General features: G+C 35.5%; 1 protein-coding gene across 2 annotated transcripts in view; it reads left to right on the forward strand.

Moving 5' to 3' along the window:
• Positions 1-12,362: 12,362 nt before the first annotated feature.
• Positions 12,363-13,862, forward strand: part of crmp1 (collapsin response mediator protein 1) — a 73,205-nt gene continuing 71,705 nt past the window's right edge. Inside the window, exons 1-2 of one of the 2 annotated variants that reach the window (XM_039751465.1) lie at positions 12,363-12,960; positions 13,084-13,482. In XM_039751465.1, coding sequence (XP_039607399.1) covers positions 13,117-13,482 — 366 coding nt within the window. In that variant the 5' untranslated portion in view covers positions 12,363-12,960; positions 13,084-13,116. Of the gene's footprint in view, positions 13,483-13,862 lie in introns of both variants that reach the window. The other variant, XM_039751464.1, reaches the window with a different exon arrangement.

The raw sequence follows: 13,862 nt of genomic DNA on the forward strand, positions 1-13,862 counted from the left end.
CAAGAAAAATGACACCTTTTATTGGCTAACTAAAAAGATTACAATATGCAAGTTTTTGAGGCAACTCAGGCCCCTTCTTCAGGCAAGATGTAATACAGAAACTGGAGTTCCCCGTGTTTTTCTTGTCCTAGAGTATGTATGTACATCTTGCCTGAAGAAGGGGCCTGAGTTGCCTCAAAAACTTGCATATTGTAATCTTTTTAGTTAGCCAATAAAAGGTGTCATTTTGCTTGGTTTTTCTCTACATTCATAATGGCTAACACGCTACAACACCCTAGTACTAGTTCTCTCTAAAAACAGATATATTAAAGTGAAGGCCACTTGTTTGCAGAAAATGAAAACTCTTTATAAACATGGCCTAAACACTTTATATGGTATACATTATTTATACCTGACTAGCAACTGCTTGCTGATCATCTAAACAAATCAGATAGAAATATCCATGGAAACAGAAAATGTGTTTTGATCAGAGAGAAGTCTTCTACTAAATCACTGCAGTTAGCAAAAAAGGCTAAGTCCAATTCTTAAAATATATTGTACAAACTGTATAATGTTTCTTCCACCATATAGCTATATAGATTTTAAGCTAGATCATTATTTCTTGTTTTTAGTAACTAAATAATTGAATTTCCCTATTTATCATATGCATGCAAAACATGTTTGTGCATACATTAAAAAAATTTAGGTTGTAATTTCATCAAGTCCTAACAACACAGAACAAACTGTATTTGAAGGATCAAATCTTTGAAGCAAAATCAATGACCATTCATTGGCCATACGTTATGACTATGTACTTGCATGTTCATTTTAAAATGTGAGTCATTCATCATAAATTGATCAATTTTTAAGGTTATTTAATAAAAGGTTTTATAAACTCTTCATATGAATAAACTACTGAAATATAGTGCAGTTCATAGACAATTTAATTTTGAATTAAAAAATGTCAGTTATTTGCTGTTAAACCACTTTTTAAAAGATACTTTTAAATAATATTGAATTCAGAAAATGATTACCTTGTAAAATTTCAGCTTTAGTAGTACTTTGAGTTGGTCTGACTAACATCCCTTTGATATTAGAAACCTCTCTCTTGCTTACTCTCTATATTTCATGATGTCATCTTTCTGAATGAATCCATTTATATTTAGGTTGTTATGTTTTTATTATGTGACTGATTACACAACACATTTGATAAATTCTTTCAGCAGTAATAATAATAATAATAATAATAATAAAAATAATACATTTTGCAACAGCTATTTAAAAACCTTAAACTGTGCATTTTTATACATTAAATGAAAAAAGGTTATAAATATGATTAAACTTTCAAGGTGTGAGAAATGTTCATACCTTTAAACTGCCAACAGTCCTGTAAATTTAAATGTCTGGAGGTTAAAAACATGCACACCAAGTGTGATACAGACATACAATCTGCCATGAACATACAGTATAAAAAATCCTTATGATAGGCATGAATACATTTACTATATTTTGTTTCCCTCAAGAGAATTTTACCTGTTTTAAGCATTAAGCATTTATGTACAGTGCATCCGGAAAGTATTCACAGCGCATCACTTTTTCCATATTTTGTTATGTTACAGCCTTATTCCAAAATGGATTAAATTCATTTTTCCCTTAGAATTCTACACACAACACCCCATAATGACAACGTGAAAAAAGTTTACTTGAGGTTTTTGCAAATTTATTAAAAATAAAAAAACTGACAAATCACATGTACATAAGTATTCACAGCCTTTGCTCAATACTTTGTCGATGCACCTTTGGCAGCAATTACAGCCTCAAGTCTTTTTGAATATGATGCCACAAGCTTGGCACACCTATCCTTGGCCAGTTTCGGCCATTCCGCTTTGCAGCACCTCTCAAGCTCCATCAGGTTGGATGGGAAGTGTCGGTGCACAGCCATTTTAAGATCTCTCCAGAGATGTTCAATCGGATTCAAGTCTGGGCTCTGGCTGGGCCACTCAAGGACATTCACAGAGTTATCCTGAAGCCACTCCTTTGATATCTTGGCAGTGTGCTCAGGTTTGTTGTCCTACTAAAAGATGAACTGTCGCCCCAGTCTGAGGTCAAGAGCGCTCTGGAGCAGATTTTCATCCAGGATGTCTCTGTACATTGCTGCAGTCATCTTTCCCTTAATCCTGACTAGTCTCCCAGTTGCTGCCACTGAAAAACATCCCCACAGCATGATGCTGCCACCACCATGCTTCACTGTAGGGATGGTATTGGCCTGGTGATGAGCAGTGCCGGGTTTCCTCCAAACGTGACGCCTGGCATTCACACCAAAGAGTTCAATCTTTGTCTCATCAGACCAGAAAATTTTGTTTCTTATGGTCTGAAAGTCCTTCAAGTGCCTTTTGGCAAACTCCAGGTGGGCTGCCATGTGCCTTTTACTAAGGAGTGGCTTCCGTCTGGCCACTCTACCATACAGGCCTGATTGGTGGATTGCTGCAGAGATGGTTGTCCTTCTGGAAGGTTCTCCTCTCTCCACAGAGGTCCTCTGGAGCTCTGACAGAGTGACCATCGGGTTCTTGGTCACCTCCCTGACTAAGGCCCTTCTCACCTGATCGCCCAGTTTAGATGGCCGGCCAGCTCTAGGAAGAGTCCTGGTGGTTTTGAACTTCTTCCACTTATGGATGATGGAGGCCACTGTGATCATTGGGACCTTCAAAGCAGCAGAAATTTTTCTGTAACCTTCCCCAGATTTGTGCCACGAGACAATCCTGTCTCGGAGGTCTACAGACAATTCCTTTGACTTCATGCTTGGTTTGTGCTCTGACATGAAGTGTCAACTGTGGGGCCTTATATAGACAGGTGTGTGCCGCTCCAAATCATGTCCAATCAACTGAATTTACCACAGGTGGACTCCAACTAAGCTGCAGAAACATCTCAAGGATGATCAGGGGAAACAGGATGCACCTGAGCTCAATTTTGAGCTTCATGGCAAAGGCTGTGAATACTTATGTACATGTGCTTTCTCAATTTTTAAATTTTTTATAAATTTGCAAAAACCTCAAGTAAACTTTTTTCACATTGTCATTATGGGGTGTTGTTTGTAGAATTCTGAGGGAAAAAATGAATTGAATCCATTTTGGAATAAGGCTGTAACATAAGAAAATGTGGAAAAAATTGATGCGCTGTGAATACTTTCCGGATGCACTGTATATACTGTATAATGTTAATTAAATGTGACTGTGATTTAACATCTTCTGAATTATAAGCCATATTTGCTGTTTGCTTAATTGCTGGGTTATGTTTTCACATTGGTGTTTTTCAATGGATGCTTTTAGTTGATATATGATAGTATCAGTATCTACTTAGTGTATTTTACCAATTAACATTTCAGATACTGAAAATCAGGTGCTAGTTTCCCAAATAGTAATTACTGTCACATAAACCAGCAGTCTTCAAACTAGGTATAGGCCTTGGAACCATCATTCGTGTGTTTACTGGGACCTCCACTTTTTAGAATTGCTTTGACAATATTGTTTAAAAAATATTTGCTGTATTGTCCTCATTATATTACTGTAATGTCCCTTTTAGTCTAACCTTTAATGTCTGCAGGAAGTTTTTAACAGTTTATTTGTATTACAACATGCTGGTGTGTGATCAATATATTTCAATAAGAATTACAATTGGATTGCCCACAAATAGGCACATTTATTTAAAAGGTATCTACTTAATACACACTTGAATTTTTTTGCTGTGTTCAGCTGTAAATATAGCATGTTTTCAATGCTGTTCATCTGCACTACATATACTAATATAGTGTGAATATGTATGAGTATCAATGTTTTGTTGAATATCCTTAAGCCTAAGATAGAAACTAACATATTTGCTTCATATTTTACACTTATCATTTATAAGATTAAATGTAAATTATCTTTTTATCATGAGATGTTATATCCTGTTTTTCATTTAAGTATAGTGTTAAAAAAGCATTATACTTTATTTAAATAACATTTGTTATTAAAACCTAAAGCATACTGGGCTGTGGATAGCATTATTATTACATCTTCGGGCTTGCCATTCCAAATTATCATTCAGAGATTTTACATAAAAGGCATCACACATTTTAAGATTTATTAAATTTGTTTACCCCTTGCCTTGAATTGAATGGAATTTATTGAAAGATGTCTGCTAATACATTCTGTTTTTGTTTGAAATTCCTGCAGTTAATTTTCGAATATCCTTCCAGATCATTTCTTTAAGATTACCTTATTTTTAGGATGTCTACAAATGCACTTAATTCATTTTACAAACCCTGGTGTTCTAATACTGAGCCGTGGAGGCCAGTGTCTTTCCCAGTTACACTGGACACATGGCTTGCCATGGATGAGTCTATCACAGGGCTACTCATTTCATACAGCTACTGGATATGGGAGGAAAATAAAAAATACTGATAAAAAGTACATGTGTAACAGGCAGAGAGAGACCAGGCTGTGAACTATGAAGCTATGAAGCTACAGAGTTTAAGTAGCAACATCATACTACTAAACTCCCTAATGTTTACACCATATCTCAAAACAGTTTACTCCCCTAATAGGTACAGGAGGTCCCTTTTGAAAAGTCTGACTTTTTACAGCAACCTGCACTAAAAATATCTTATAAAGTGGATTTAAAACATGTATATAACTATATTTCAGTAAATGTCTACATTTTTTTTGTATTGTTTTATGAATAAAAAGGGGGGGAGGGACATTGCTTCTGTAAAGTTAGAAGACTGTCAGGTTTACTGAGACACCACAAGTCAATTTGAAGATTGAAGACTGAACCAGTGACCTTTTCTTGTTAAGTCCAGGTTCTTAACCACACGATTACATTTCCTATCTAAGGCTATAAACTCATCATGTGGAATGTAAACCAAGAAACTAACTAACTCTCTACAAACTGGTCTCCACTGGCCATCAAAGATAAAACAGTTGTGTTGGTAGACCAAACTGTGAAAAGCTGAAGCCATTTGAATGATGTTAAGCCTTAAATGAAAAATGAAAGTCAAGATTACAAGTTTAAAATGAAAATTACACACTTACTCAGGATATGCGATATATTACTTTTTTCCTTCTAATTACTCTTGTAGCTTCAGCATCTCTTTAAAATCTACTACTGATTCTTTTAACAGTATTAATTGTATTTGATCAAATGTCCAGCTGTGCTCCTTTATAGGAGTTTTAATAACTCTATCAATAAACAGTATTTTGAAATACTTTTTTTTTCTGAAATCCAGTTCATTTAAAATCCTTTGAGTTAATCTAAAATATTAAGTAAGAAAAATGTGAAGAAAACCGCACTGTCATGATTCATATGTTAAAACTGTCCACTGAATATCACGTCTGTACTGAAATATAACAAACATTGTTATCTGTATCTGTGATCTCCATGTCAAAGAAAATGTTAAACATGAATCAGTTCAGCTGCCAAATCACTAATTTTGACTTTAGCTCTTCATGGCCCAGTATTACATTTATCTAATGGATACTTATTTAAGTCCTCGGGAAATCCTTCAGGACCCGACGTAGGCACAGGCAGTGAACCACACGATCATATCCTTTTACTGGACCACTTAACATAAGCAAGACCTTAAGAACCAAATGTCTTGGGCCTGTTAAAAAAAATCCCCACAGGATTTAAGTTAAATCTTTTAGAAGAAGCAATGGAAAATACAGATTTCCAAAGACAGTTTTTAGCATAAGTGTGATTATTTTTTATTATTGATTTTATTTTAGATAATCTTTTTTTTTTTTCTTTCATTTTAAATCTAAATAGTAATGCAAATGTTTCCTTATATATTGAGAACACTGATTAAATAGAAAAACTCTCTTTGTGCCTTGGGGTTTTAATATAATATAGGTTAATACAGAATATTCATGTTAGGTTAAATAATTAAATGACCTCTGCAGGACAATGCATATTTATGCATTATACTATATATGGACACTGAATATTTACTATTTACTTGTTTGGGTGGCAAAGTAACATTTTGTCACTTTGTTGTAACTTAACTTCAAAGAAAATAAGAAATATGTCTGTTATACTTTTGCTGCTCTAAAACATTCTCACTGGGTGGTTATTACTATTATATTTGGCTGTTACTAATCTCAATGTACAGATTAGAATATCAAAATATTTTTGTATGTCATCAAGTTGCACTGTACTTGATTTATGTTGGAATTCTATAAAATTATCAGTTTTAATAAAAAGTAAATGAAATGATTCATGTGGCTGTTGTGTATATTAGTGACCAGAACATCACACAATTTGAAAGCAGTTTTCTCTATCTTTACAACATTAACAGGATTCAGAACTTGGCTGGATATTGTGGCAAAGCAGAAATATGGAATGTCAATATAAATGGTGAACTGGACCAACAACATCAGTCACATTTTTATCCTTTCTTTACCAAAACCTTTAATGCAATAGTCAGGCAATTTTCATTTATCACACTGTTTTCAGTTGCACATTGGAAAGTCATAACTAAAATAATGTAAGTCACAAATTTACATTTTCAAACTGTCTGATTGTAATCATTTTAAATATCATATAGTTTGTCCATTAGCATACTCTAAATATGTCAATGCTATAAAATGTTCCATTCTCAGACACTGAAATATCTTGGAACTCCATCCATCTTTTAAAAACCCATATGTTTGTTTTTATTCGCAATTGCAACATCTGTGACTTTTTGTTTAATACCCCTAGAACCACCTTACATCAGAAAGCAAAAACTTTTCTGTTTTCAAAAACTGGCCACTGCTAAGCCGAATACCTGTATTACTTTAAATTACAGAGCGGACTGCAATACCAGTGGTGATGTATATCTTCTTTTATGCCTGTGTCCTTTGTTTTGCTGGAAAAACGTTTTGAAAGTAAGGATACGTGTCAGAACATAAAATGAACATGCAGGCCAAAAATTTAAAACATTCTGTTTCCAGAAATTTTACAGAGGTTAAGTCTATCTTTGTCTGAGTTGAAATACATGGTTTTGGAAATACTTGCCCAGAGTCATGGTGGGAGGGATCTAAACAATTCGCTACTTCGTCGAGAGGCATTTTGGATTTATAAATTTGGTATTTGTGACTATCCGGGATGCAATGAGTTAAATGATTTGTTCCTGCTTCTTATAAATAGGACACAGCCAGACCCCTCTTCCTTTTCTGCTTTCTCACCATTTTCAGCACCATTGTTAGCCGACAGATCACTGTTTACAGTCTTATTATGCAAGTTACCAAATTTAGCTGTTGTTATGATGACTGTTGATCATGTAAAATATTATTTTACCATGTTTGTTCTTCCTCAATGCAGTATCACATTTTAGTTCCAAAAGTGTGGTACTTATTTCTTACATTTTCTTTTTTTCATTTTTTTTCTTAATCCACTTTGACCATACACTTAACTAATTTACTATTAGCCATATTTCTGTTTATTTTCCAGATAATAGGCAGAACTTGTGAGACATAATACAAGAGGCACAATAATTCCTAGTAATTGTATATATGTAAAGGTACAGACTATATACATGTGTGAGTAATTAATTATGTGGATACTTTCATTACTATCTTAAAAACACGTTGTGTTAAGTACAGTTTTCAGTATTGATCAGTAATCATTGGTCTCCGTTTTACATATTAATTTTCCAAGTCAATGTGTGTAATCCTATTGAATTTTAAACCTCTGGCCATGAAGAAGGAATTTCGTAAACGTGTTGGCCTTGAAGACGTATTATAACTTCTACTTTGGATCTCCTATTACAAATTGCTGCAGAACACCTTATCCTTTTGAAGTTTTTTGTTTAAATACTCTTTTTATACCAGAGTCTATTATTTGTGCTTCACATATTATTATTCTTCCTGAAATTGTTTCCTGATTACACATCTTTGTTGATCCTTTAACTTCCTTAAGGATTGCTATAATTTATTTTTTGTGATACCTCTTTATTTTTTTCTTTCAATTTATGATTTATTTTCTATTATGTTGTTGACTTTTTGACTTACTGACTTTGGTTTATATTTTCATTTGGGAATTATTTTGTACTTGTAGATTTTTGGTGCTGATTGTATATAGTAATGACAATTATATTTGCTTGAAATGATTTATGGTAATTTCAGTGTGTAAGTATTTATGATACTTATATTCTTGAATGTTCCTTCTTATATATCAAACACTGGCAACTTTATAGTAGCCTTCCATTTATTGGTATCTCTAATAGGTTCTAGTTAGCATTTTTATTTATTATTTTTCTTTTGTGAGAATTGTATATACAATTTAATGACAAGTGGTTTTCTCCTCCATTTGTATATTGTCATTTTCCCTGCATGACTCCCTTACTTATTTACATAAATTGAACAATTTTTCTAAATAGTTGTATCGTTTGTTTACCGTGTAAAATTTAATGATGTTATCTCAGATTGGCATTTTGCCTTCAGAATTCATTAAGACCATATTGGAGATGCTTTTTTTGGCATATTAGACTTTCTTCTTGTTTTATATAAAGTTAAAATTTTTCTTTTCATTTATATTTTTATATGTATATTTATTTAGATTTGTCACATTTGTTGAATTGTTTACTTTATAAACGGATACAGAAGCTCATCTGTAGTCTACACAATGTGCACAAAGTAGTCTCATCTGCACATTATTCTACTTGTGCCTTTCTTTCTAATTTACACAATAAACATTATGGACAAGAATATGTGCTGTAGCTAAACAATTCCTTATTTTACTGTCTGTGTGCTGCCTAGTAGAAAATATAGTTAATTAGACAAGATAACATGGTCAAATGGAAAGAATCAGTGTTTGGCCTTATGTAGTGTTCCATCTAATCCTCCACAAAAATTATTACTGTTCATTCAGTAATGCTCTACCTTGCTTTTAATGTCTGTCTATGGTAACTTCAAAGTTCTTATTTAAATATTCCTTTTTAATGTAAAAATGTCCTTGCTTTTCTTTCAGCCTGGAATGTAACTTAAGAGAACTTGAACTCTAAGATGGCTGGTAGTGTGCTGACACTCTTTTTTTTTTTTTTAAAAAGCCACTTCCTTCAGCTGCTACCAGAGTAGAAAAATATATAAATTCTATCCCAATTACTCTACTTGCATCCATTCATGACAACAGCAATACATGTGGGCTATGACTTTCTGTGTAACTTGACATCATGAACAAAAAATATTAGTATACAAAGTGGAATAAAAGGTCACCGTGACAAGTTTTAGATGAAGCAGAGTTCTATCTCATCATATTTTAGATTAATGTGTGTTCACCTCCAAATATGACGAGTCCATTCAGTCTGCTGTAAATCACTGGGACTAACCAGAAGCAATGGATTCTTTCTTCTTTGCCAAAGCTTCTCTTGGATTGTCATGCTTTACTTTGCTCTTCCAATGTTTCAACATGTTGAACAAGTGCCCATTACTATTTACAATCAGTGCATTCAATAGTGAATATTTTAATTCTAATTTAACATAAAGTAATTTTGAATGTAAATAATACAATATATTTGACATTTCTGCATTCTGATAGCAATGAGCACCTTTGGTCAAATGAAAAGTACACCTTTATTTACTTTTTCTCATACTAGGTGTGGCCACCTGGGGGCACACGAGCTCCCCAAACACCCAACATGTTGGCTTGGACAGAAGTATAAAAGCACAGAGAGAGTTTTTATTGTGGGAAACACTTCTCTGTAATCACCTCCCATGCCACAGCCAGAATTAGAAGTACACAGCAATATACAGCACTCTGTGATACTATTGTCTTTCTCTTCTCTCATTTAATAGTGGTCACTACCACTTCTGCTCCTCCCAGCAAGCTTCCTCCCAGCTTTTTTTATGCTACACCTGGAAGCATTTCCAGACTTCTGAAGCCATAGCTCAGAACTGCTTCCAGGACAGGTGAGATGCCAACAAAGTAGGGCTCCCCCATCCCCACAGCAGCCCCTGGCAAAACTCACAGAAAACAACAGGTCTGAATCCAAAAACTCCAGTTCCCATGATGCCCTGTGGGAAACTATGGTGCTGCTATCTAGCAGTCTGGGGTAGACAATGCCCCATGCATGCTGTCTCGCCTGTCCTTCAATCATTTAATGAGTGAAATGCTAAACTGCCCCAGTATTTCACCAAGACAATTTTGGAATGCCACTTGGGTATCTGTCCTTCTGCATAACTTGTTACTTTGTTCCAGGTATGGCCTAACCTTTACATGTGAAGGTACATTCTGATTTCTGTGCCACACCATTATCAGTCCAAAATAGATTTACACAGGTACCCATGAAAATCATTGGAGTACATCTACAATGTTCTCTACATGCAGTATTTGAGTAGCTGTTTTTAGGTTAGCCAAGAAATTCAATTCCTACACTTATTTTGCACACTCCCTATAAGTTTCTTCCATCAGGCAAGTGTTTTTAGATCACCTGATGTAGGCCAAACAGATATATATTGGATCAATATCTATTTAATCCTTTAACGCATTAAATTAGAAAGATCTGGAGGAACATAGTGGAATTTAAATGTAGTAAAAAACTAGATGTTCATTTGTTTTTATGCTTATCTTATATTGCTTTTAATGTAATTTCATATTGTTGTGTCTTTTGTGTTGAATGAATGGATACTGCTATTCCAAAATGAATTAATGTTAGTAATGGCAAAATGATCTTCTTTCTTGAATGCAAGTCCATATTATTTACATCAACATTGTAAAATGCCCCAAAGTGTTTTAGTATTAACTAAGATGAATTCTGCCAGGCTAACATTATTACAAACACTCCAAAAATTTGTGAGAAATAATATTTACCGTATACAATTCTTCTTTTTTTTTTTTTGGCAAAATCTACTTTGATACTATTCACCATGAGTACAGAGAACTGTAGCATGCAAGACTGTGACCAGGACACCAGTCTTATGGAAGGCACTGTAACACCCAAGTTGCCAATCAGCCCAACCAGCTTTTCTCTGGGATGTCAGTAAAACATGCTGTACAACCTGTCACTATGCCAGAATTTAAACCCATTGATCAAGAGCTCTAAAGCAGCAGTGCTACAGCCCCTTGAGCTGTTTAAAAACACCCATAATGATATGATCCTAGACTGGGTTTATTGGAAACTGGCAAAAGGGACAAATGCACAGGAATTTCTATGTCCTTCCTATTCTACCAGATGATAGCAATAAATCTCAGTGTAAATGTATACAATATTTTCCTTCATTACTGTATATATGCTTCCTTCATATCTTGATTATAATGTTGGCTATAATAAAATTGAAACAGTACATATATAAACATATAATTTCACAACCAAATTAAGAATAATCTGTAACTTCTATTAAACCTGCCACTGTCTTGATCCAGTACCAGTATACAAAACTTAATATCAGGTTTGATTGGTCAGTAATGCCTCAGTCACAGATTAACAGTACAGACATTAATGCTTCTTTTTGTGAAACACATCAAGCTTTTGATAAGCCTGAGACGATAACTGCAGTATTAAATGTTTATTTGTTTCCAGTAAGGTGTCTGACCCAGAGGAAGGCTGGTGTCAGTGTATAGGCCCATCAGATCACAGGACCACTGAACAAGAGTGCAGTCAGCACAGCAGGTTGTCCTCTGAATTCTTTTGTTCTCCCTCATGTGTGAAAGTCTTACTCGATTAATTTCTCTTCCCTTTATGTGTTGTTGCTTTGTGAGCATATTAAAGAAGATGACTGTGCTTATCAAAATGAATGCTGTTTTCCTACTTTACTGGTCAATTGATAGACACTGATTATGTTGGGTACAGCCCGTGTACCTCGTTTGAAAATGCAACTATCACACGTCACCCTTGCAGCCTCGTCCTTAAACGTTCATTTATAATGTATAGTATATAGAACATTCACAGTATGTCCGTTCGAGCAAACTGCATATTATTCAATTTTCTTTTGCGAACACGGCATTGTGTCGGTGCTGAATGGACAGCTCCTGTTCTGAACTCATCGCTGCGCTTCCTGCAAAGGCAGTTTTCAACCGTGATTACGAAAATTGTTGTTAAAGTTCACTTTAATTCATTTTGAATATTTATTGTCAATAGTAGCAAAACCTAACTGATTTCATTAGTAAACACGAAACAGTCCTACTAAGAATATTAATAAAATTAATTATAAAGTAAGTTACTGTTATAAAAATTAAGATCCCCTCCCACATACTCATTTACTCGGTAATTAACGTTTCGGTGATCTAGGCAAAGGAAACGAGTCTGCTCCTCCACCGTTTTGTTATTACTTCCGAGTCACACGTAACCAAGCCGACACGGCTGCAGTTCTCTTACGTTTACAGCACGTTTTTAACCAAAGCCACTTAAAAAAACACAAAATCATCGTCCCATTTGACGAGTCTATGAGTTAGATGCCGTATGTTGTGAACGATTTCCATGTTAATTAAGAGTTCATCAAGCCTGATGATGTCATCATTTTTCATTATAAAAAGAGACCCAACTCAGATACTTACATTTTTAAAGTACGTCTTTATTTGATGTAAACTACGAGCTGTTGAAAAAAACAGCTGAATGCGAAGTGAATGTCAACGCATTAGCCCCACTTCAAGTGGAGAAACAAATGAACAGCACGGCTTGCCTTCCGTGGCTGCGCTGTCGCTTCACTGAACTCTCTAATTTGCCATATCTCGGAGGCAGCAGCAAATCTGCAGAAGTGGATGTTTTCAGAGCATGTGCTTGTTTATGATCTACGCTCGTTCCGCACCGTGAGTCGGTTTACCATTCCGAATCTGTGCAGGCGTACAGTATAAGGATTTTTTTTTTGGTGACTCAACTCCCAAGTACGATTTGAGGAAGGACCCGATTCTGCTTCGCCGTGAAGTGCTTGAGAGGATCGGTACGCGGCGAGCGCCTTTTGTGTTGTCAAGGTCGAAAAGAAATACTGTATATTGGATTCGCCTGTCTCTATCATAAATTACCAGCAGATTGTGAGTTCTTGGCTGACTGTCTCGACTGCGGATTTTTAAAAAAGCCTTTTGCTGATTTTTACTGGGAAAGGAGGTTTAACTACGGTATTGATACCTTTTTCATGTATGGTTTGTATTTCTTAGGGGCTTTCGTCTTTATTTTCAAACGTATCAGGGATGACTGACCGAAGGAGATACTGGGAAAAGGAGGACGATTTACCTGTCTATTTGGCAAGACCAGGTACAACTGCGCAGACACCTAGGCAAAAGTCATGGGGAATGTTCGCTTCGGTGGAAGGTGCCTACGAGAACAAGACGATAGATTTTGAGGCGTATACTGTGGGGAAGAAAGGATGCCGAACCCCTCGGAGCGGCAGCAGGGAGGTGCTGGAAGGGGACAATTTTAGCGAGACTGCAAGTGACGTTAGTGAGGTATCCGGATCTGTCATCAGCTCTCCCAGTGACAGGGACGACAAGACTCCGGCAGTAGAAATCAAATACCCATCCGGAAAGGAACTGCTACAGGGACAGGACAATGGCAAGGTAAAAACACAGCCGCACGGCTCCGCATACTGCGTGTCATGGAAAATAAGCTTTTACAGAGTGGGGATCTGAATGCGGAGGCTGTCAGGTTATACAGCGACTACACGCGAAAGAGTTCCATTTAGCACATTCAAGAAATGCATGCATTGCATTAGATCCTCATTGCTTATTAAATCAAAATATAACGTGCATGTGGCTGGCATATTACATAATATATAAATAATATGCGTCACCATAATTATACTATATATTGCTTAGACTTTTAAAGATCCCGATATCTAATGAGCGGTTCCGAGACTGCTTTGCCGGCTGATGTGTAGCGCCACGTTGCTGAGATTTGTGCTAAAGGCCTGACGCATTACTATACTGTGTTTAGCCCA

This window comes from Polypterus senegalus, chromosome 4 (assembly GCF_016835505.1).
Source record: "Polypterus senegalus isolate Bchr_013 chromosome 4, ASM1683550v1, whole genome shotgun sequence".
Classification (NCBI taxonomy): Eukaryota; Metazoa; Chordata; class Cladistia; order Polypteriformes; family Polypteridae; genus Polypterus; species Polypterus senegalus.